The 23,441-nt window shown below is 46.3% G+C and overlaps 1 protein-coding gene across 2 annotated transcripts in view; it reads left to right on the forward strand.

The window, feature by feature from the left end:
- GPR50 (G protein-coupled receptor 50) overlaps window positions 1-21,765 on the forward strand; it is a 28,268-nt gene extending 6,503 nt beyond the window's left edge. For both annotated transcript variants that reach the window (XM_072335083.1, XM_072335084.1), the window contains exon 2: window positions 17,378-21,765. In XM_072335083.1, the coding sequence (XP_072191184.1) occupies window positions 17,378-18,243 (866 nt within the window). In that variant the 3' untranslated portion in view covers window positions 18,244-21,765. The remainder of the gene's footprint in view (window positions 1-17,377) is intronic.
- The last annotated feature ends 1,676 nt before the right edge of the window (window positions 21,766-23,441 follow it).

Raw genomic sequence — 23,441 nt, forward strand, 5'->3', positions numbered from 1 at the left:
TGGCTCAGCAGGGCTGTCAGCACACTCTGCTCACTGCAGGACATCCATGGTGACCATGGCACAAAAGGCCAAGCAATGCTGTCTGCCGCAGCCTGCCCAGTCCTCCTGCAGACGATCAGATGGGAGCCAGGCACCAGCCTGCAGGAAGTGCCAGGTGAGTGGTTTCTGTGCAAGGAAACCGGGGAGTTAAACTGTCTTGCCCTGCCTAATTGGGACAATTAGCTAAATAGATAATGAGAGGAGCTTTCCTGGTGTGGCTTTACTCTTGGAAACCGTTAATTAAAATCCTAGTAAATCCCAGCCTAGACAAAGCCTCTGCGATTAGTGTGGGAGCAAGAAGTAACCGGTGGGTGAACACCAGCATTGTGTCCCTCAGCACAGGCACTGCCTTCTCCGCCTTCTCTGTGGAGTCTTTAAAGTAATAAATTTGCTTTGGAATAAATTATACAGAAATGGAAGTGGAGCAGCGGGCAAGCAACAAGTAGGTCTTACAAGGAGCGAGACTATTTCTGCCTTCCCGCCGTGGCATCTGTCCTTCCTTATTTACATTTGGACTGCAGTTCTCTCCTATCCGCTTCCTTTTTTGAGACATTTCTTTTCCCCGGCGTAGGCTGCAGATCTTCTGGTGGATTGTTAACCTTACAAAGCAGTTGGCAGCTGCTGAGGCGCTCACTTTGCACTGATGGGCCGGTCCTTCACCATTTTCTTACCTTCTGAAGAGATGCTGTTGTCCATTTGCTCTGAGTGTTGAAAGGTGCCCACTCTTCCTTGCACGTGGGATGAAATCAAACAGGCAGGCTCTGACACTTCCTGCAGTGCAATCCTGGTTTGTAGACAGCCGTTGTTTTTTTTGTTTCTTTTCAGAATGAAAATCATATTGCAATTACATGGCGGTTAAATATGTGTCATTTCTTGTCAGCAGTGTATCTGGGAAACTTATAAAGTCTTTTTCTCTTCTTCCATGGTTAATTTTGCTTAGGACCTGCTTTGATATGAAGTCAGTGGAGCCGGGCTTTTTTTACTTGAGAAAGTGGAGGAAATACTGCAGATTAATAGGAGATGTTTTATTAACGTCACCACGGGGGAAGCCTGATTCAGATTTTATCAGCAGAAATTTCAGACTGCCTGGCAGACTTCCTCCGTATGTGAGTGAGTCTGAGTGGAAAGCTTTGCTTGAATATGGCCTTGAACTTGAGACTGCCTGTAAGCTTTATTGAGATCCAAGTGTGCGCATGTAGGTGCTTAGAGTTTAGAAGGAACCACTAGTAAGATATCAGCGTCGTTGGTGTTTCAATTTGTGTATCTGTTCTGAATAACTTTGCTTCAAAAGCTTCTCTTTACGTTTCAACTGATTGTTTATGGCAACCAGCCTGTAAGGCAGAGCACTAAGCAAAAAGTGCCAAGTGTACCAAACACATGGGATTACTGAGATATGGGTAAATCAGTGGTTCGCATCGGCTTGTGCTAACGATAGTGCCCATTTAAAGAATATGGACCTTGTAATTCAAAGTGTTTCAGAACTAATAATAATAATTACATTCTTAATCACCAGGAGGCAATGTTTTGTTCCCTCGATGCTGAGGACACCTTAGTGATGCAGGTTTTACACTTCCCTAAGGTGTAAGCCTCTCATTTCTCCAAAGCAATCATATTGGATATGTGCTGTTGTGTGGGATTTTTCCCCTTTACTGAATGGGGAAAATGAAAGGTCGCAAATTTGGCCCTGTGTGTTGTTTTGGGAAGAGTGTGGTTTGATTTATTTCTGCAGCAGGGTTTCCTGTTCTTGCTGTAGAGCTCTTTGGCAGTGAGCATATGCTTGCTCTCATGTATAATGGGTGCACTTGGGCCATTCTATGTACGATGGGGGCTTTACTATAGGCAAGACATGCGCCTGACTTGGTTAACCAGGGCATCTGCATGGACTGCCAGGCTTCTCCCACTGGTTTGTCTCTGCTGGAGCCTCAAGCCTCGGTCAGCTGTTACCTGGGCAGCATGGCTATGGCTTTGTTGGAGATCCCTGAACTAACAGCAAGTTAGACTTATGTGATGCAGGCTTCTCTTGGAAGTGACTCAAGATTTGCCTGCTTTGTAAGGGTGTGCTTTTGTTGAACCAGTTGGGTTTTCTGGCCGCTGTTTGTGCCTGTGCTCTGGCAGCATTGTCTCGTGTAGGCGCAGCACCTTCCCTCCCTTCCCGGCCTCAGCTGCTGCTTCCTCGCCTTATCTCTTCCTCCAGTTCCCTTCATTAACTTGTTAAATGAAAGCATTATGCGTCAACCACTTTGTAACATTTTCTTGCATATTTACCGTTTAAAAACGAGTGCTCTCGTTAGAAAAGCGAGCGTGTTGTATTAATATTACATGTGAGTGTGGAGTGCTTGGCTGCATGTCAGGAGGAGCGCTCCCCAGGGCACACTGGCTCACCGCAGCCCAGTGTGTGTTCTCTGGGAGGCAGCTGCTGCTGCTGGCAGAGGGACAGGGGACGGATGACCCCCGGCTCTGCTCCTGCTCTTCTGAGGGTGCACGCGAGCCCTCTCGTCTCCACGGAGTAATCCAACGTGGTAAGTGGCTTTCTGAACACTTCCCCATTCTGGTGGTACTCGACGTCCAAGACATGGTTTATATACGGAGGTGAAACTGCAGGATGCTTAAGCAAAAGGAGAACAATTTCCACAGCTTATCCATGACGCCATGTATTGAAGCCCTGTGCATCGGGGCTCTGTGTCATTTCTGGGACGGGCTGTGATTTATTCCATTCAGAATACTGTGCATATTCATCCCAATTTAGAGAGAAAATTTAAAGTGGGGGAGAACTTAATGCTACCTTACGATCAAGCATTTTATGGAGTTTTGATTTGGTGTGATGCTTCATGCTCTTTCTCCTCCTGAAACCTGAAAATTGGATGGTTCGTGTGCTGGATGTGATGAGGGGTTGGAAGAAGAGAGAAGGCGCAGAAACAAGAGCTTAACTTGTGATGTTGCCTGCACACTGTTGTTAAATACATCTGTCAAAGCCACCCTTTAAGGCTGTGCTCTTGATGTTGCTGCTGCAGAAGCAGTGAGATTGGCTGTGCTCCCCCTGGGAGTTGCCATGCTGGGAAAGCCGCTGTGAGAGGGGGGAATGGCCTGGGGGACCTCCTGTGCTGAGAGGGGAAATGATGCGATTGGCTTAGCTGCAGCGGTGCCTGGCTGTTCCCTGCCCTTTGAAATATAGAAGAGCTGAAGAAGAAATGAGAGGAACAGTAGGAGCTGCGGGATGTGGATTTATGGCTCTCGTAATAGGACTCGTGTTTGCAAATGTTTTTCTGCTTTTCCCAGTAAGGTGCGGCAGCCCAGTTCTGTTCTCCCTGAGAGCAAGATCGTTTATGCTCTCAGCGTGGATCTTATTTCCAATTTTCCACATCCTTTCAGTGTCTGAACGGTCTCTTGTGAGGATAAAGTGTGTTTATTTTTTTCTCCTGATGAAGTTGTGCGGTGTCCTCCCATTAAGGCCTCTGTGATCGTGTATCTCTGGGAAATGAGTGCAGATAGGTAATTATTTGTGTGGTATCGTGTGCCAGAGTCTGAGCCTGTGCAATTATCTAAGGATTGAATACCCCGTGAGCTATAGAACTGCAAAAGTTTGTGACTTCTCATCTGGCCTTTATCCAATATCTAGTTTTGTCTTGGATGTTATGTGGGTAATGAAATGTATTTTGCATTATGTCATTCTGGTTTCCAAAATATATCTCCGGAGCATTGGTAAACTCTGAATTCTGTTATCCTGGATAGGAAGATTTCTTGGATGCTTTCGTAATGACTATTAATGATAATTATAAGCATATCATTTTTAGGCTCTTGAATTTGTATCTGCTGGATGTTTGTGTGACTGTTGCAATAGCCACAAGTGTTGATGTAAACAAAAGACCACATCCATGGAAAACAATCTGTGAATAGGCAGGAGACAGCTGTGCTCTGTGGAGCCTGGCTTTGCTCCCCTGCTTTTACACAGTGTCACCAGAGCTGTTAGCTTCCTGACACATTTTCACTTTCACAACATGGGCACAGTGTGCTTTGCCTTCCTTCTCAACAGAACCCCCAACGTGGATAACAATCCCAATATCACTTCTTTATTCATCATGCACTTTTGCTGGAGGTCATGCGAGGGAGGAGGTAATGGTAGGAGGTGGAGGCATGTCTGCGGTGTGGGAGGGTCCCACCACCCTTGGGAGGGTTATGGGATGGAGCAAAGGCCCTGTGAATGCTGACTTCAGTGGCTCATGTGAAATGCTTCCTACCCTTCCCAGTGTCCCCAGAGCCAGGGCTGAGCCCTCTGCCATTGATGAGATGGGTCTTGCCTTGTGCCTGGAAGGTGACAAAGGAGGGTGTGATGTCCTGCAGAGACCTCCTGCACAGCCTCAGCTACCTTCAGCTTCACCAAGGAATGAAAAGGGTTTGGCATCACAGCAGAATCCTTTGCCCTGCAGTGCTCATTCAGAAACCGTTGGCTGGTCAATGTGCTGGCAGTGACGTTCCCTGCAGCACCAATGTGCACACAGTGCTTCCAGAATGCAGGACAGGGTGTGCAGGCTTCACACTGGGGTGGCAGGCAGACAGAGCCTGCGTGGACAATGCCAGCCCTCCCGTTTTCATGTTTCTGAATTGTCAAGTTTCTCTTTTGTCTTGGGTGGAACAACACAGACCCAGCTCCAACAAGCAGTCCACCTTCAATGGCCTGATAAATTGTCCTTAATTTTCTGGAATAGGTTAATTTCATTTAGGTAAGGGGAGGCTAAAAGAACAGGCTTCTCAGGGCACTGCCAAATCAGAAGATTAAGTCAGCATCAGATCCATTAGCAAACCAATTTGTCTGTTCTGGCTAGCACTACTTCAGCCTCCTTGTCTTGCTTTTTCTTTCTCGAGTGGCAATTTAGGTAACCCTCAACCTTTCTGCTGTACTGCGGCATTATGCAGTGGTTGTTCCACTTAAATCTGGGTTTGCTGCCCTCCTAACATATGTATTTTTTACAGGTTTAGCTTATTTCTTTATACTATGGCAACTATTTCTTCTGCAAAGGGAGCATTTCTCCAAGAGCTCATGGGACTGAATTCCCATGCAGCTTTCTTTGTTTAGGCTGAGGGATTAAAGATGGGTCAGTTCAACCTGAAACTGGAAGCGATTTCTCACCAGCGCTGTTATTACCTCTGATTTTTCTGGTTTTGAGTGTCATTCATACTAAAGTGGAGCTGATCCCCGAGCTCCAAAATGAAGCCAGTTTTCCCACAGGCCAATTCTACCTTGTGTGTGTATGGATTTGTTCCATGGTCCGTAGTTTTGAATGCCCTGCTTTCCTGGAAAACTTGGGTCACCCTATACCTTTTAGATGAGTGTGATCACAAACAATATCCCCGCTCTGCTGGAAACCATTGTTTCCATTGTGTGGAAACCTGGGTTTTTGTTGGTTTTTTGTTTTAAATGAGTCATCCACTCTGCTATGAAATGGGAATGAAGCTGGCCTTCAGAAACAAAAATGACTGGGGAAAGGCAGGCATTGCAATCAGACACACTTCGTTTTTCAAGGGAGTGGATAGGAAAAAAGAGGAGCAGCGCTGGTACTCTGAGGTGTGCACACAGAAGGGATGAGTGTCTGCTGGGCTGGTAGGGGCAACTGGCACCCCAGCACTTGAGCGTAGCTCACTGTGCTCTGTCTTCCAAGGAAGAAGGCAGTGAATCAGATAACCTTTTCGCATCCATTCAGCCATGTTTTATGTAATTCTGTGGTTACCAGAATAGACTTGCTGGAAGATGACATTGTCATAAACGCTGCCGTTACCCAAAAGCGGCCCCTGCGTACGCTTTGGCTTGTGTCTGTCTTTGCCCAGTCTGAGGAAGCTCCTGCATGTACCATCACAGTGATGCACAGTGCCGTGTTTTCCAGAGTCCGCTCCATCAGAGGATTGTGCTGAAAATGCTGACTTAAAACAAAAGTCAATAATGAAGTGGAATGAATTGAAGACGAAGGTCTGTAGCGCATCTATGGCCGCTGCTGGTGTTGGATCTCCTTGGTAGGCACTGCTGGTGTTGGATCTCCTTGGTAGGCACTGCTGCTGAGTGCTGTTGCCTCCACAGAGCTCCGTCCGTCACTGTGCATCTCAGCCACATCTGCACCCATGCTGGCGCAGGGTGTGCTGTGCGTCACGCTGCCTGCACACGCCATGAGGCACCGGGCTTCTTGGCAAAAATGTCACTCTTTGTGCTTCACACGACCTAATCGTGCGCCTTGCCTGGGTGTGTTGTGGCCCTAGAACACCGTGCAGTGCAGTGCTGGTAGTTTGAGCCACGTTATTGCTCCCAGCAGTCACACAGCGCTGTTGTTACAGCCAGGGACACAACACCGTGCTGCTGTACAACTGTGCCAATGCTCTCTTCCCTGGCAGGTGAGCATGCATTCAGTTTCAGGAAGCCAAGAGGTATGTGTGAGCTCTTAGTTAAAGTGGGGCCTGCTGGGAGGCGTGCAGGCAGCAGGAGCCCTGGGGGGAACTGGGTTGTCCCTTAGAAACCAGCTGACAAGGTTTCTCCTAAGGAGACCTTGGGGCACTCTGTAGGCTGATGCAGGGTATATGCACTGAAGCACTGACAGTCCAGGACCTGTACTCAGTGGCTGTATTCAGTACATCCAGCTTAGAACATGAATGGTTCCCAAGTGGGAGCAGCAGGTCAGCTCTGAGTACAGCAATCCATGTTGGAGTTCATCAGGAGCTCCTCTGGTCTGCACGACTGCCATCGTCATCCTCTGGTGCTGGCAGAGCAGAGAGCTGAAATGCCAAGCAGTGGTTTGCTCAAGACTGCGTGAAGAAGATTGATGCTCCAGAGCCATCAGCATCCCTTTCTCCCAGCTGAACGCTCGCAGGTTTTTAAGCGATATCATAACACCAAGTGAATAATGGTGAAATTCATTCTGGCAAGATTTATGACTTTAATATTGGAGGGTTTCAGTTTAGTACCAGATGAATGTATTCCTAGGGTTTTAGCCACCGCCTGGGAGTTAACAGCTATCTTTCAATCTAAAATCTTTGCCAGGGTCTTGTGTCACATCTGCACTAATGACACATATCTTTATAAAAGGTTGAATTTCTTCATGTGGTGTTTTGAAACTAAATATGAAAGGGGGAAGGTGGCCCTTAATTTTAACAAGTTCTCATTAGGTTTAGCAGCTGCTGTGAGCTCTGTCTCCCCTTTTCGGCTGCATTTGCCACTTTGACAGTGTGTTTCGGGCTGTCAGGGTCTTAAAGGGTTCTAATAAAGTGCGACACTTTTTTTTCCTGTTCCCCACAGCTGTTATTTGTCATTTGATATAAATCTGCCTTGTTACAGTTTCATTCCCGAACAAATGATAAAAGGACAGTATCAGAAGGCAGCGCTGGCATGAGAGCTCCCACTTTGTTCCTAAGGCAGAGGAAGCCATAGTTCTCCTTTTAAAGGCTTTGTTATGTAGCTGAATCTGGGAAAGACTCTGAACTGTTGGGGGAGACCAAAGAAGACTTCTTGCCCTGTTCTGCCCTTCGCTCCTGCCTCATCCCAATTAGCAACAGCTCTCCGTGCCCCGCACTCTTGATGCTGAGACACTGGCTTCTGGTGCAGACTGCGTGTTTCATGGTGTGCAGCCAATGTGCTCCCTGGGCACATCTGCCTGGGCAGTGGCTGTGGTGGCCAGGCCATCCTGCCCTGTGCCTGGCTGCAGCCTGCTGCCCGTGCTGAGGCTCTGTCCTTCTATTACCGATGATGCACATCTGTTACTGATGCTGCACACCCTGTTACCTTTGAGCTCTGATGTTGTGCATCACCCCTGGGTTCCTTAAAACGCATGCGGATGTTTGACTGAGCTATTTCATACTGTTGAGAGCTTCACATGGAGCGCAAGGACAGTCCTGCAGGACTGAAAGTGACCTCCTGGCTCTCGGGTGTCAGTTGAGCTGCATAGGTAGGGGGCACAGCCGCTGTGGGTGCATTCACATCCCCGCCGGGGAAATGCACTCGTGTCGGCCATGCTGCCAGCTCTGCTCACAAAGCGCAGGGCGTTTGCTGGACTCTGCTCAGTTTCTCATTAATGTGCAAAGCTCTCACACGTTTCCGGCAATGTGCCAAGCAAATTTTCTGGCAGAATTTCTGCAAAGCTCTCTGCAGCACGCGCTAAACTCGTCGTAGATCTACCCGTACTGTCTGTGTTCCTAACAGCTTGATATGGGGGCTCCCTTTGGATCAGGAGGTGGGCAGCATGCTGTGAGTTTTTGTTCCCTGCCTTGGGGTCATGTATTACACTCCTGCTGGGGACTAGAAATTCCCAACCTTTCTAACCCTGTCAAAACAGCCCCCTCTCAGGAAGGTATTTTTAGTGATATGTGATACTGCAAAAGCCTTCAGTGCTTCAAGATGAATGTATGATACCTGTGTTTGTATTTGGGCACAAAGATCTCTCGTAGACACCTCTGTATTAAGCCCAGCTTTTGTTTCATACTGATGTAGCTCCTTAGATACTTTGTCACTTCGGAGCTTGTTGATAAAGATGCCTCACTGGGACAGCTAACAACGTGGGATTTCAGCAAGGAAAGGCAAAAATATCAGTGAATGCTGCTAAGCAGAGGAAATGGAGGGTTACAAATGGTTCTGAAGAGACAGGGAGACAGGAATTTGTATTTTATGCTTGACAAATGACAGCACTTTAAAAATGCTGTTTTTAGACAAGGAAAGCTTAGCAGTAAGGAAGAGGCTTTTCAGAGGTGGCTGAGTGAGTTTTTTCTTTCAAAAAAAATGGGAATCTTGACCGTTTCTGTTGCCTTTGGAGAGAATGGCAGATGAAAGGGTGTCCTCTAAAGCTGACAGGAGTTGCAGCACTTAGATGGCAGAAGACAGTGTGAAATGCCAGTGCTCTTCTCTGCTTTACCCTGCCTGGGGGCGTTGGCACACTGGCTAGCGGTGCTGCTGCAATCTTCCCTTGTTTCTAGGCTTGCTCAACCAGCACACAATTAAAACCTCTATTTGCAGCGTGGGAGGCTGCTTGGATTTGAGTGAGGGCAGTGGCCTTCATCTTCAGTACTCCATCTTGTGGATAATCTTTAGGATGAGAAGCTGTGCCTGCAGGGATGATCAACTGACCTCTGGGGTGGCTTTCAGCTGTGTTCCAGGTGGGTTTCTTGACCATACTCCAGCCCTGTGGGCACTGGAGGGGGAGGCAATCTCTCCAGCATTCAGTGACTGACTTAAATGTGGGGCTGGCATTTGAAGGGCTGCACGTAGTTCTGTCTCTAAGCCTGTGATGGGAGTCATAAGGCGAAAGTTTCAGGGTACCACTTTGAAGTATTCTGGTTGGGATGTTAAATAGTTTCAGAGAGAAGAAATCCCTGTGATTTATTTCTTGCTGAGAAAACTTCAATAGAGATAAAAAGAGAGAGGGCAGAAGAGTTTAAGGAGGCACTTAAAAGCCCCATCGCTTGATGGTGATTATGCAACTCTAAAGTAGGTCTGCCCCCATCATTACAGACAGGAAAGTAGGACTCAGGGTATTTCTGCATTAGGCAAACTCAGAGTTTCTCTGGTTCATACAAATGGCTTTTTTTTTTTTTCCCCAGAATCTATTATTCTTTCTAGTGTTTGTTGGTTGGTTTTTGCTGAGGTCAAGATGTTGCTTGTGTAAGAGCAGAATCCAGCAGTGCTCTTGTGCTGGAAGCTGTTGGTAGCAGAGGTGTCTGCTCAGCTCCATTGGCTGTGCTCCATGAGTGCAAGATCTTCCATTTACCATGTGTATTTCTGCCTGCACGTGTGCCTGTTTATTGAAAGAGGTTGTTCCAGTAATTTAAGTGTCATAGTCCCATAAAATCTTATCCTTATTCATCTAATTGAATATTAGCTATTGTTAGACTTCCTATTGTGATGGGTGTTGGAGCACATCCATTTAAGCCACATCCACGTGTGCTTATGTTAGAACAGGTTTAGTGTGGACTGCTTTTCTCTTTTAATAACTGAACACGCTGCACCTCAGAGATGACTAAATGTCACAAGGCATTGGGGAAAAAAAAAAATAGAAGATGTCCTCTTGTAACTCACTTGGGACTCCCCATTCCCAGGAGTTTCTCACATCATCAGTAGCTCTTTGTTGCCCATCCTGGACCCAGACTCAACTCCAGACTCAGTCCGGTAAGCCCTGTGGAATATCTAAAGCAAAGAATGCTGATGATCTGGGAAACATTGTTTTTGGACTCATTTCTGGGAAAAGTACAAAGGAGGTCCTCTAGGGCTTGCTTGGGTTTTGTTGTTGTTTTTTATTATTATTATTAATTTGAGGTAATTTTTTCCAATGTCCTTATGATTATTAAATCATCTTGAATTGTTTGCAGTGGATTTTGGCCAGTGCAATTGTATCGGAGTCCCTAAAGTGTTCCCAGGTGAAAATAACTCTATTTTCAATAGGATTAGTAGCTAGTTGTGAATGAACAGAAGGTCTAGGAAAGATTTCCTTTCACTTCCTAGTCTCCTCCTTACACGCACTGCTTCTCTCACAGTTCTCATAGCCGTGGCCAGGCCAGCAAATGATGGGTTTGTCTTTCTCCATCTGTGATGCAGGCAGTGTTATTCCTCTCAGCAGACTGTGAAGGCTGGTTGAACAGTAATTGAGGTAGCACAAACTTTTTCTGTGCTGGGAAAGGAAACAGTTTGCTTTAGAATGAGAAAAGCAGACAAGCTTTCTTCAGGCATTTAAAGCCCATTTTGGCATCTCTGAGATGAGGATGCTCAGAGCACAGATGCTCTATTTTATCATGTGTGCACAGTGTAACTCTGTTCTGTTATCTCAAGGTTTTCATTATTATTCCTCTATTATTGATCTAGACTTAGTCTTTTTATAAATTAATTTTCTTCTATCTAGAAATGGCCTTGGATTTTATATGACAACTGACTTATTCTTGCTGGATAGAGTGCTGGAGGCGCAATGCTGTCAGGACCAGTATGTGTTAGAGGGCTGTCCTGAGCCTCCGTTAGAAAGCGAGGTTGGATTCATGGCATCATTTTAGGTTGTGCTGATCTGTGTCCAGGCTGAGCTTTTCCTCTGTTGTCTGAGCTCAGCTTTCTCACTCCTGGAGTCGGGTGCTACACAATACTGCCTTATTTCAAGTCTGAGTCTCTGAAACAGTATTCGGGTGTATCTTGGAAAGGTCGTCTGGATTTAGTACTACAGCATCTCCTGAAGGCTGAAAGTAACTGGCACCAGAGAGCTGACCCCTTTTTCAAATTCTAGAAGAGGAGGGAATTCAACTCATTTTATTCAGCTGAGAGTCATCGTCTGCCTTTCATCTGCAACATACCAAGGGCAAATGCGCTGGTGTTTACACTGCTTCCAGTGTAATGGTAAGCAATGTAAGGAAAGATAGGAAATCCTGCGAGCAGGGCTGGTCTTCCATTTCCAGCCCATTTCCACAGACTGATGAGCTCAGATCTTGCTTTGAAGCTGTCTGGCCTTAGCCAAATGAAAGTTGTGAGTCTCTGGAGTGTAAACATTGCAAATGATTGCCCTTCACTGCACTCAATTAGAGCAGCTGAAGGCATGGCTCAGATATGTTTTTGACAGCAATACAGTTAAAGGTTATGACCTAAAAGTGTCTAAAATCCAGTCCTCCGCCTAGCAGTGTAAGCAATTCCTTTCTTTAGCTAGCAGACAAAATAATACATGGAGCAGAAAAAAATGAATGTGATGGAAGTGTGTGGGAGCTGGTCCTTTCTTCTGCTGTGATTACAGTGGAGTTTTCCCATCCTCCAGAAGCAAGGCTTCTGACCAAGCCAGAGGGCAAGGAACTTCCTTGCAGCCGTAGCCATGTGCTGGCAAGGTGGGCTCTGAGGCTTCCAGTCATGGTGCTGAAGGGATGCTGGGCTGCCATACCCTCGCTCCTCCACAGATGTGATCTTGCTGCGAGACAGGGCAGTGCTGAGTGCTCACACCTTTCCTTCTGGGAATGGTAAGAGCAAAACAGGCGATGGTGCGTGCAGAGCTCACTGCTGCTCTCTGATGTCAAAGTAGTGTGGAGAGAGCTCAAAGAACTCTTAAATTATCCTGCAGTGTTTTACCTTTGTCTAAGACCTTCACTGTGTCCTTACATAGGGTATTTCCACAGTCTCTAACCTTACATCACAAGCATGCTGCATGCCCCTGGCTGTTCATTACCCTCAGTATCGCTTTATGCAGCACAGTCAGAATTTGAGAGTGGCTGGCAGCCCCACCGCCTGGTCTGCCTGGCTGCAGGAGACCAGGCTTTGTGCCCTCTCCTGGATCCCAGGGGAGCACTGATGTGGGATAATTGATTAGATGCTTTTTTTCTTTCTCTAGTTTATTCTTGTCTTAGAACAGGCTTCCTAAATGCCCAAATGAAATTCTCAATTAGAATGTATGGATTAATGAATTAAGCAGCAAGGTTTTTTTCCTGTTGCCTGGACCTCAGGGAGAGTTTCTCAGGTTTCCGCTTGGGCTCCCCTGTCAAATACTTTCCATGTCAAAATGTCAGTCTGGACTTTATTTGCCATTTTGTTGCTGTGTGTGTGATGCTCTCAGGGCAAGCTCCCCAAGCAGCCCAGGGCTTGTGTGGAGCAGCAGCACTGAGCACAGGCCCCTCAGGAAGCTGAACTGATGCTCTCCAAGCGGGCACTTCGTGCCCTGCAGTCATCCTTCACAGCTCCTGATGCCAGAGATGCTCATCAGTGAGGGCTGAAGGTCCAGAAGCAACAATCATCACAGTATTATGATCAGTCCAAAATCCAAAACAGTGATATGTGACATGACTGAGAACCCTCACTTGCATCTTCATATTGCAGAAATAACCAAGTTGTTCTGGAAGGGGTTTCTGTGAACCAGCTCCGCTCCATGTCTTCAGAGTGGAGGTCTGTGTAGTACAAGCAAATGCACAGCAAGTGGCAGGTGAAAACAAACACAGAGAGGAGGCTGTCACAGCTAATAGTCTTGTGTGCTGAATAAAGCTTTTAAGACTTTATCTATCTTGCTCGGGGCAAATGGTGCATTTTGCTTCTGTTTAGCAGTGAGGGTAAGCTTTCAAAGGTTAAATAGAGTAAGTGGTCATCGACGGCTTGCTTTACAGTTCTGGCCCTAGTGTTTATGGAACCCTATTATATGTATAGATATACCTCTGAAGATGATGTGGGTCTCAGTTCCACTTTATCTCCCTCTGGACATGAGTCATAGAATGCATTCACATTGGAAAAGACCACTAAGATCATCCAGTCCAAGCCCAGCCCACCCCACCATGCACACTACCCATGACCCTCAGTGCATGATTCATAAACCCCTCTGGTGCCTGTGTCTCCCTCGCTTCCCTATGTAGCCTGCTTGCTGTAAAAGCTGGGAAGAGAAGTATAAAGGTTAAGATGCTTCTTATTGCAAGCTGAAAATAGAGAAGTGTCACCACAAACACGCACACTGCTCGCCCTAGCAAGTTTCTAACATTCTGTGTGCCTTAGCACATTTTCTCAACATATGCTCTTGCATCTGCTGCTCTCCTGCTGTCAGTCACTGCCTACAGCTGGGCAGAAGCGTGGCACCTGCTCTGCCTGCTGGGCAGAGCCCCGTGGCACCTGCGTGTGGCCTGCTCCTGGGTCATCTCCTCCCTACAGGGCTGTGACCCCTCTGTTTGCACAGCGATGCTCAGTTAATCTCTGTAGAAGAGTGATGTGTGTTTGTCTGGCGGTCAGGTGGTGGTTGGGCAGCCTGCCATCGGAAACCTTTCTTTTTGGTTGATTGGTTTGCAGAACTTGCTGCAGGACTTCCGCGTGTATGAAAGCTAGTGCCAGGCCCTGACAGTAAGTCCTCAGATAACCTGTGTGGTCAGATAACGCTGGCAGAATGGGTTCTGGGAAGTTGCTGGGTACAGGAGCAGCAGCTGGAGTGAGCAGAAGCGTGGCTATGGGAGCACGGGAGTGAGGAGTGGAACTCAAAGTGCTGGGCAGAAGCACTGGGATAATCTCCTTCTGCATTACCTACACATGCTTATAACCTGCTCTGCTGCCGGGCTTCAGGTTGTTCTGTGCTCCAGGTAACCTGTGGATTACACTGTGAACTGTGTTATACCTCTGTAGTCCACAGCCTGTGCTGGATCTTTGGCATATAGAATACTTCCAAGTTTCTCTGGAAATATGCTCAGCTCTGCACTGCTGCTATGTGTGGGGCAGGCTGCCATCCACCTTCTTGTGTGACTGTAGCAGGGACGGAACACAGGCAGCCACAAACTTAATTCATGCTGCAAAGAAGTTGAAAACGTGATGGAGGAGTGTGAAAGGCAATGAGGAATTAGTTACATGCATACAAAGAGAAAAAGACACATTAAGAATGAATGTTACAGCAGCAGATGATTTTGAGATAATGTCCTGCTGGTATTACTTGCTGGTATTACTCCTTTGTTAGGAAAATAGAAAAAATGCAGTAGTGAAATGAAAAAGATGATTAGCAGAGACTGTTTACCTTCCACAACAGCTGCACATTAGATGGCTTTGCATTCAGTGCTGAAGTTCACCATGTTTTTAAATAATGAGCAGCTCGTTTCCACACGTTGAAGGGCCTGTTCTGCTTGGAGGCACGCAGTGTGCCCCCTCATTGGAGTACTCAGTCATTAAACATGTACTGATTGCCAGGATTGGCTGGCGAGGGGCTGCTGTGTAGCTCTGGCCTCCATGTTCACCTGCCAGGAGAAGAAGACTGAAATTGACCATCTTGCCAAATAAAAGGGAAGATGAGTGTTTTTTCTGCAAAATGGTGCCAAGTTAAGCTTTCTGATTTTATTTTCAGGTAGCTGACACCATGCCAGGGCAGCTGACGTCCTGCTGGCAGGGAGCACAGAGCAGAGCCTGACAGGTTTGCTTTCCCAAAGAGGAGTTGGATATCCAGCCTTGTTCTGCATTGCCTGGTTCGGAGCTGGGTGTTGCACATGGCTGCCTTTCAGCTCCAGGAAATGCCAAGGCTTGCAGTCCACTTTGTTTGGGAAAAATAGAGGAGGTTCTGGTGCTGAGGACCCCCTTTGCCTTTTGCTGAGGTGACGTGTTAGTGACTGCAGGAATGTGAATTTTGCTGCAGACTAGTGCTCCTTCTCTGTGTGCCTACGTGAGCCCTAAGCCCAATTACAAGCAGTTCTGAACTTGACATAAGCGGAGCTAATTATGTGGGGATCAGGTTCAGTGATTGCGTTTTAAAAAGCTCTAAGTGAGGTATGAAATCAGCAAAAAGCACGGTGCTCAGGCAGGGCAGCCCCACAAGTGGTGTGCTGCGTTAGGGCTGTGCATGTGAAATCTCTCCTGCTGAGATTTCAGCCCTTCGCCTGACCTGTGCTAATATTTGCTTTCAAGTGATGCTTCGTGTCAGCTGCCTCAGCTCTGTGCCACCGTTGGGCTGTTCTCAAGTCTGGACTGTTTTCCAGCCGGTGTGAAGTGTGCTCTGCAGCCTGATGGGAGCTGTTGACTGACACTGATGGTTTTTGTTTGGAACAAACATAGCAATGAGCCAACTGCATTGACAATGCGGCTGTGATTTCCAGCAGCCCTTGGGTATGCTTTCCAAATACCAAAACCAGTGACCGAGCTGAACTGAGCTCTCAGAGAGTCTCTTCACATATACTATATGGAAAAAAAAAAGCCATGTTTTTTATTTATTTATTCTTATTTTTTCTGGTTGAGATAGTCTGGTAGAGAGCAGGCTATGAAGGTTTGAAGAGACGATGCTGGCGTGATTGGTGGGCTGGGGTGTTGCTAGCAACATGTAGGGGCATGGGTGTTAGCACCTTATATGTGTTAAACATACTCTCTACCCACACTCTAGTAGTGTTTTCCTTCCTGCTACTGCAGACATACCCTGCAGGTAATGATGTTTGGAAAATGGCTTTCCCTAGTGTGCTGTCCTCTCAGCATCGCTGAGTTCCTCTGGAAACTGTGATTTGTCTAGTCATCAGAAAGCTGCACTTTGGCAGATAATCCCTTCCAGCATGACGGCTACTCCTGTCATTCTGCCAGTTCTCTAAAGACCTCACACTTCCTTTCTTAATGTGCTCCTCTGGTCTGACTGGCAAAATCAACAGAAAAGCTTTTTCCCTCCTAAAAATACACCAGACTCAGAAAACGAGCTGTAACCTCTGCAGCCATGGGGAGAAACAGCTCTTGGCCACTTCTGCATCTCCTTGGCTTCCTCGTGCTGGCTTCTGCTCAGCAGTGCCTGGGCTTGGCAAGCTGCAGGGCCCTGTTGCAGAGGTGACGGTGTGACTTGCACAAGTGCCTTGGCATGGTCTCTGCTCTTGTTTGCATCTGCTCAGCATGGATCCACGGGAGCCTGGCTTCTGGTCCCTTCAAAAGGATTATTTAATTTAGTTTCAGGAACAGTTTTCAAAAGCAGAAGAGTGAATTCCAAACCTCTTGGTGATGTGAAGGTGTACCTTACTTCTGCAGATGGTGCTTGAAGTTTTGCAGCCCTTCCCAGCCTTTGGAAACCACTATGGGAAGTCACGGGTTGCACGGGCCATTGGCTCTCCATGCAGTGCTGTTGGCAGATGTCTTCCTATGTGGCGTGTTAGTTTCAGTCCAGCAAGGGTTAAATTACTTAATATCTGCACAGATTCTCTACTGTCCTGGTTTTAAAAGCCTAAGTGTGCAACCTGCAGCACATACACTGCAGAGGTAGCTGACAGCAGCTTATTAATCATATTCCCTGCATAGGCCCAGGCTGTGCAGGAGTGATTGACCTTTCCTATTGCTCTGAACAACTTTAAATATTAAAGGAACGGGCAGAAGAACGAGATAAGATAGGCACATAAAGGCCGACTGCACTGTCTCCTGGAACACATGCTCCTCAGTATGAGCACTGCAAAGTTGTGGTGAAAACTTAGCTTTTCATTTGCAAATGACCAGAAAAAAACCTTTCCTGTGCTTCTGCTGTCAGTATAATGAACAAACTGCTGAAAAGTTAACCTGCCTGCCCCAGTTCTTTGGCCCATAATGAGCAGAGCTTCTGTGGAGGTGTGGGTTGGACCAGACGGTCTCTAGAGGTCCCTCCCAACCTAATTCATTCTGTGATTCTGTGAAGTGTCACTGTGTGATAATACAGAAAGCGTCGTGTTCTGTGTAGTATTTAAAGTAATGAAGCTCTCTGCAGGACAGTGAGTGATTGTGTAGCTGTCTGGTGGCTGCTGCCGTGCTGGCCTATTAACAAGGAGAGCAAAGTCTTACGAAACTTAGAGGAACTTATATGGTTTCAGACTCCAAACGGTAGGTGGAGTGAAGGCTGCGAGCAGTGAGGCTGAAGAGGAGCTCTGAGCTGGAAGCTGTCTGTCAGATCTGTGCTAACCTCTCATGGTCTCTTCTCCTTTTTCGTAGGCAACATCTTTGTCGTCAGCTTGTCTGTCGCAGACTTGGTAGTCGCGGTGTATCCATATCCTCTAATCTTGAGTGCCATTTTCCATAATGGATGGACTATGGGAAACGTTCACTGCCAGATAAGTGGGTTCCTGATGGGCTTAAGTGTCATTGGGTCGATTTTCAACATCACTGCAATTGCAATCAACCGCTACTGCTACATCTGCCACAGCCTTCGGTATGATAAGCTATTCAACCTGAAGAACACCTGCTGCTATATCTGTCTGACCTGGACGCTCACAGTGGTGGCCATTGTGCCAAACTTCTTTGTTGGCTCCTTACAGTATGACCCCCGGATTTACTCTTGCACCTTTGCCCAGACGGTGAGTACATCGTACACTATCACAGTGGTGGTCGTCCACTTCATTGTCCCGCTGTCTATTGTGACTTTTTGCTACCTTCGGATCTGGATTTTGGTGATTCAAGTCAAACACCGGGTGAGACAAGACTGTAAGCAGAAGCTCAGAGCTGCTGACATCCGGAATTTCTTGACTATGTTCGTGGTTTTTGTCCTTTTTGCTGTGTGCTGGGGACCATTAAACTTTATCGGCCTTGCTGTTTCAATTAATCCTTCCAAAGTGCAGCCACACATTCCAGAGTGGCTTTTTGTCCTAAGCTATTTTATGGCCTATTTTAACAGCTGCCTCAATGCTGTGATCTATGGGCTGCTTAACCAGAATTTCCGCAAGGAGTACAAAAGGATACTGCTGATGCTTCGGACTCCCAGGCTGCTCTTCGTCGATGTGTCCAAGGGTGGGACGGAAGGGCTGAAAAGCAAGCCATCCCCAGCCGTAACAAACAACAACCAAGCCGAAATACACTTATGAGTGAGAGAAGCACTATTTATTCTGGGTTACATTTGTATGTGTAATATATAAGAGCCTTTCTGCCTGTGTATTTCACAGCTGATGTTGCTGGATCCCAAACAGCCACCCCTTCTCATGCAAGGAAGGAGCCTGCAACCTTTTGTGCCCAACTTATCACCGTGACAGCACGACTTTGAGTAACAGCTCCCAGAAGAGTAACAACTGACCTTTACCTTTTATTTTCCTATACCATCTTTCACTGTGTGCCTAATTAATTGCTTTGGTTGCTTTTGTCACAAGCATGCCAATACCCTCGAAAAGGGAAGCACTCAGAGAGCATGGAAAAATGCATTTGTATTTGAAATGCAACTTGCAAAATTGCCATATATTACAAACCAGCATTTCCTTCCTCCCTCTGAATTCTGTTCTGTAGCTTAACATAACCCAAGCTACAGCAATCAAAGTGTAAACTGCATGACCTTCTCGGTTAGGTTAGTAACAGTATTCACCAGCCGGCAGACGAATGAACACATTGACTTCCACTGCGTGTGCTCATTTTCCTTTTTCTTTTGTTTTACAACCTAGTAGCAAGGCTGGGCTAGAGATGAGGCGAGCAGAAGCCAGACCTCCCGAGTGTCAGATGTGCTCATTTTAATTGAATCTCTGCAGATATTAAGTACCCTTGTACTCTCCTTCCAGGCCATGAATAAGAGTACAGCACATGACATAATTTAATTGCAGGAAGATACTTGGAGCTTGCTTCTAATTTGGGCAGTATCCTGTCATGGCCAGCATCCATTCCAAGTATCTCTCAGAAGTCCCTTCTGCATTAACATCATACAAAGGATTAACACAGCAGAGCCCTATCCATTCAATGCACGTGCAGGCTTTTAACAGAAGAAGAAAATGAGGTTCCAGCAATATTTATACACTTGCAGATGAAAGCAAAAGGGTAAGAAAGGGTTGGTTTCAAACTCTCCTTTTGCCCACCATATGGCATGAACTTGATGGGGAAAAAAGGGGGGTATTTTCTTCCATTTTATTCATGTACAAAGTAGTGATTAATTCACAGGAGTTCAGAGGGGAAAACTTGTTAAGCGTGTTCATGCATCTGTTTTCAGTTAAAGCCTGAACTCTGTTGTCTTTGTTGCTTTAACGATGTTCTGAGTGCTGAGGCCAGCATCACATTAGCAAGAAGCACAGGGGCAGAGATAAGGCTGTTTCTTTAATGGAGTGTGTGTATGGAGGCTGGTTGCTGTCTTTAAATATGACTTTGTTTTTCCTTAGCATTATTGCATATTCATCTCCCTGTGCTTTTTAAATGAGAGAATCCTGCTTTGAGACATTAAATCAATATAGAACTGCCTTGATGCAGCTCTGTCCTCAGGATGGCAGACCTGTTGTGGTGCTGGTCTACTGCGGCACAGCAGGAGCTGTGCAGTGGGTGGGAGCAGGTCTGAGCCCCGTGTGTGCAGCAAGGAGAGGGAGAATCCCTGCTCTTCGCCAAGCAGAGCCTTGTTAAAGCACTGACGATAGACCAAAGAGGGACTGGTTCCCAGGGCTGAGCCTTGAAACACTGGGAGCCAGACTTTGTAGCAGCAGGCTGGCGCCTGGAGATGGAGGTAGATAGGATTTACAGAAGACCCTGAGCAAACCAAGTGCCTAATCCTTAGCAAAGTTAAGTCATTTGTGCATCACTTGCTGAAAGCGTCTTGTTGCTTGAACATCCCTCCTGCTGAATTCTTTGAGGGAAGAAGAGTTTAAAGAAACTAAGCCTTTTTGTAGATCAGGCCAAGGAACACTGTAGAGTGCATTGCTTCAGTGAGGTCTGCTGCAGTGTGAGTGTGTGTCCACGATTTCATGGTGCCTTGGCACTTTGTGACATTTTCAGACTTGAACATCTTCACAGCTTCAGATAATTATTGTTTTAAAATGCACTGCAGCCAGCATCCCATAATAGGAATCAAGCTGAGTTCTGTTTTGGCCTCTTAATCTGCCTGTGCATGGCCAAATAAAGGTATATTGACCCTCAGAAATAATGCAGTCTGGTTGCTTTACAGCAAAGCCAGTCTGGATGAATTCACACCATTCTGTGCAAACAAAGTTGTTTCAAGTCAAACTTGGATAGGAAAAGCACCAAGGCGCCTGGAGCTGCAGGGAGTTTCTCCTGGTGCCCAGGGAAGTGTTCATGTGCCGTGACCAGTCCTCAGCCCAGCAGTGTTAGTCAGAATCATGTTAGCAAGTTATCTAACTGCTCAGTACTGACCCAAACCTAAAGCACTCCTTTAAGGCAGTCATTTGCTTTTACTTTACAGGTTTGCCGAGTGTCTAATAGTCCCCCACAACTGGGGCTTCATCCTGTGTTTCGTTGTCTTTGCAGCTGAATGTTCAATGCAGGCCACGTGATGTTTTTTTCTTTAAGCTTGGATTTGCACTATTTCTTATTCAGGCTCCAAGGTAACAGCTAGTGAGCACTGAACCAAACCGAGTAAGCCAAAGAGCTCCCAGCAGGCAGGTGATGGGTCCTCTGCTGGCGCCTCGTAGGATGAGGAGCACCATGGGCATCTTCTGGGGACTCACAGGGTCACTGCTGAAGTGAACTATGCAAAGTGATGGGGCCTCAGCTTCTCTCCTGCCGTAGGTCTGAGCCCTGTGCAGGGCTTGCAGGGACGGGCTGAGTGAAGTGGGTCCCTGCTGCCCCCAGCCTAGGGATGGGTGCTGCAATGAGCTCCAGAGCTTTGACAGCACTAGGAGCTCACCCCAGCACAACCCAGTCAGGGCACCAGGCTGTCCCAGAGGTGGTGGTCCTCACTGCCCAGCGGATAAAGCAGGGAATGTGGCTTCAAACAGAAAACACTGTGCCAGTTGCTAGCACTTTGATACAGAGACAGTACTTAGGATAGGATAGAGTAGATTTTTATACTGAGTTATTTTATGACTGCCCAAGCAGCTCCTTATTTTCATGTTAAAAAATGGTTAACAGGGTACAGAGAGTTTATTTTGTTAACATTTGTTTACAGAAAAACTGAAGTGTTTCTTATACTGGGAAGGAATCCTGAGCAGAGTCTGTTTCCCTGTGAGAATCTAGCTCGAATCCAATTTGAGCATTCAAGGAGATCCCACATCTTAACCTGTGCTCTGCCAGTTCCACCTGTCCTATATCTGACCTTGAGTTTCAGAAATAAGGCTGACCTCTCCTAGGAACAGGATTTACATCACTTGTTCTGGAAGTGGCGTGGTGGTGTTGCATAGAGCCTGGCCCCAGGTCCTGAAATGGTCACAGTGGGCATGAACTCCCAGAGAGACAGTATTGTTGTGAAGGAAGACAAATCTCCTGCCATAGAGAAATACTTTGGCATGTTGGCAACAGATGTTGTTTAATCTATTTAAGAGGAACATAACTGGTATATTTATATATGAATATATATTGCATATGCTGTTTCCACTTTATCATTTGATTAAGAAATTTTCAGTATACTTCCTACTGCAATTTTTTGTTCATAAAGTAGATTTGTTCCCTTTACCTGTTAAAGCTGTAATAAATTTCCCACTGGACTGTTGATTGATTTTTTTCCTCCTTCTCAGTTATTTTTTAATAAATATTTGAAACAACACCTTGGGTTTTGTTGACTACCAGAAAGCAGATTGAGTTGACAGATATCATTGGTTCAAGTAGAGATTGAGTTCAGCCATACGTCATATCCAAGGGTTCTTCTTCCACCCTCCTTGAGCAGGCAACTCAGTGCACGGCAGCTGTCCTCATCAGAAGGAAACTCCCACCCTGCCATTGGTCTCATCACTGTCCACCCAAAGCTCTCTGCCTTGTGCCTATCTTCTGTAGCTGTCGGGTTGTGGGTTGCAACCTGTAACCTCTTTGAGTTTGTTTCTTGTCCACTGAGGAAAAAACACCCTGTAAAGGTACTGCTTTGACTGGTTTTGTTTTGTTTTGTTTTGATTATTGGACAGCAGCAAGCTGGCTTCTTTTGGTTGCTATGTCAAATTTGGACTTGCGAGCACTTTGTATTGTGCTCTGACGAAGAATATTAGATATACTCCTGAAAGGGCAATTAGCGTAGAGTTATTAAATAATCAGTAAGGTCTTACGAGAGAAATGGCTTTAGATAAGAAAAGCGTGTCTGAAATCAGTAAATTATTTACTCAGGGAACCAGATCTCTGTTCCTGAAAGAAAGCTGGCATCTAGCAGTTAACATCTGCTGAGCTGTCTACAGAGAAATGCAGACTTCCATTTCATTGCATTTTCTGCTGTATTTTAGGCATTCTCCGTTTTGCTGGCACTGGGGTAGTGCTGTGCAGAGGCTGCCAGGCTCTCCATGGGCAGTCTCAAGCCCTAGAGATGAGGTTATACTGCTTGAAAATGGTGGGATTAAATACATGTAAAGTGAGCTACTGTCCCCGCAGTCCGTGAAGGAAAAGCAGTGTTTCGTTGTTGTAAAAGAACAAATACATGAGAACTACCCCTATGAAAAGCAAGGATTGCCTCTATCTCTTTGGTAAGTGGTTATCTTGCTCTAGCAGATGCAGGATACAATGTCTCCTTCGTTGCATTTCCTCAAGCTCACCATGATGAAACACAGGCTTAAAAATTAAAAACAACCTTGAAAATAAACATAGAAACACAACTGAAATGTGCAAAGCTTCCTCTTGGAGTTTGTCCTTTAAGGCAAGGACTGGACTTACTGAAAAGGCATACAGGTTAGTTCCTGGTGGAAGGAAGCACGTTTTGGTCATGGGTTTTGCTGTACTCATACAGTTCTCCAGCTGCTACATCCCAACCATAGGTTGCAGCAGTGATATTTCCATTCTGGCTTGGCTGGAGGTGTTTTGTCACAGGTCTCAGTGCCTCCCATAACAGAGGTGATGGGAATACAGAAGGGGATCCAGTCACAGCTGCAGTTGGAGATCCCTGATTTATTACACAGACAGTGCCTTACTGCTGTTTCCTAACCAAACACCGTGTGTAATCACCCAGCGGATACTTATGGACAGTATTTACTTTGCTCCAAATGTCAGTGTGACCTCATGGTTATCAGTTACCACTGTTCAAATAGATACATAGGTGTATTTTTTACTGAACCTCCAAGTTTACATATTCAATGTGACTATGAATGTATTTCAAAGCAGGCCAAACTTCTGATGAAAATAGGTTAGAGAGTTTAAATTCTGCTAACCCATACACTTGTACAGCTCCACTGAGAAG

This window comes from Excalfactoria chinensis, chromosome 4 (genome assembly GCF_039878825.1).
Source record: "Excalfactoria chinensis isolate bCotChi1 chromosome 4, bCotChi1.hap2, whole genome shotgun sequence".
Lineage (NCBI taxonomy): Eukaryota > Metazoa > Chordata > Aves > Galliformes > Phasianidae > Excalfactoria > Excalfactoria chinensis.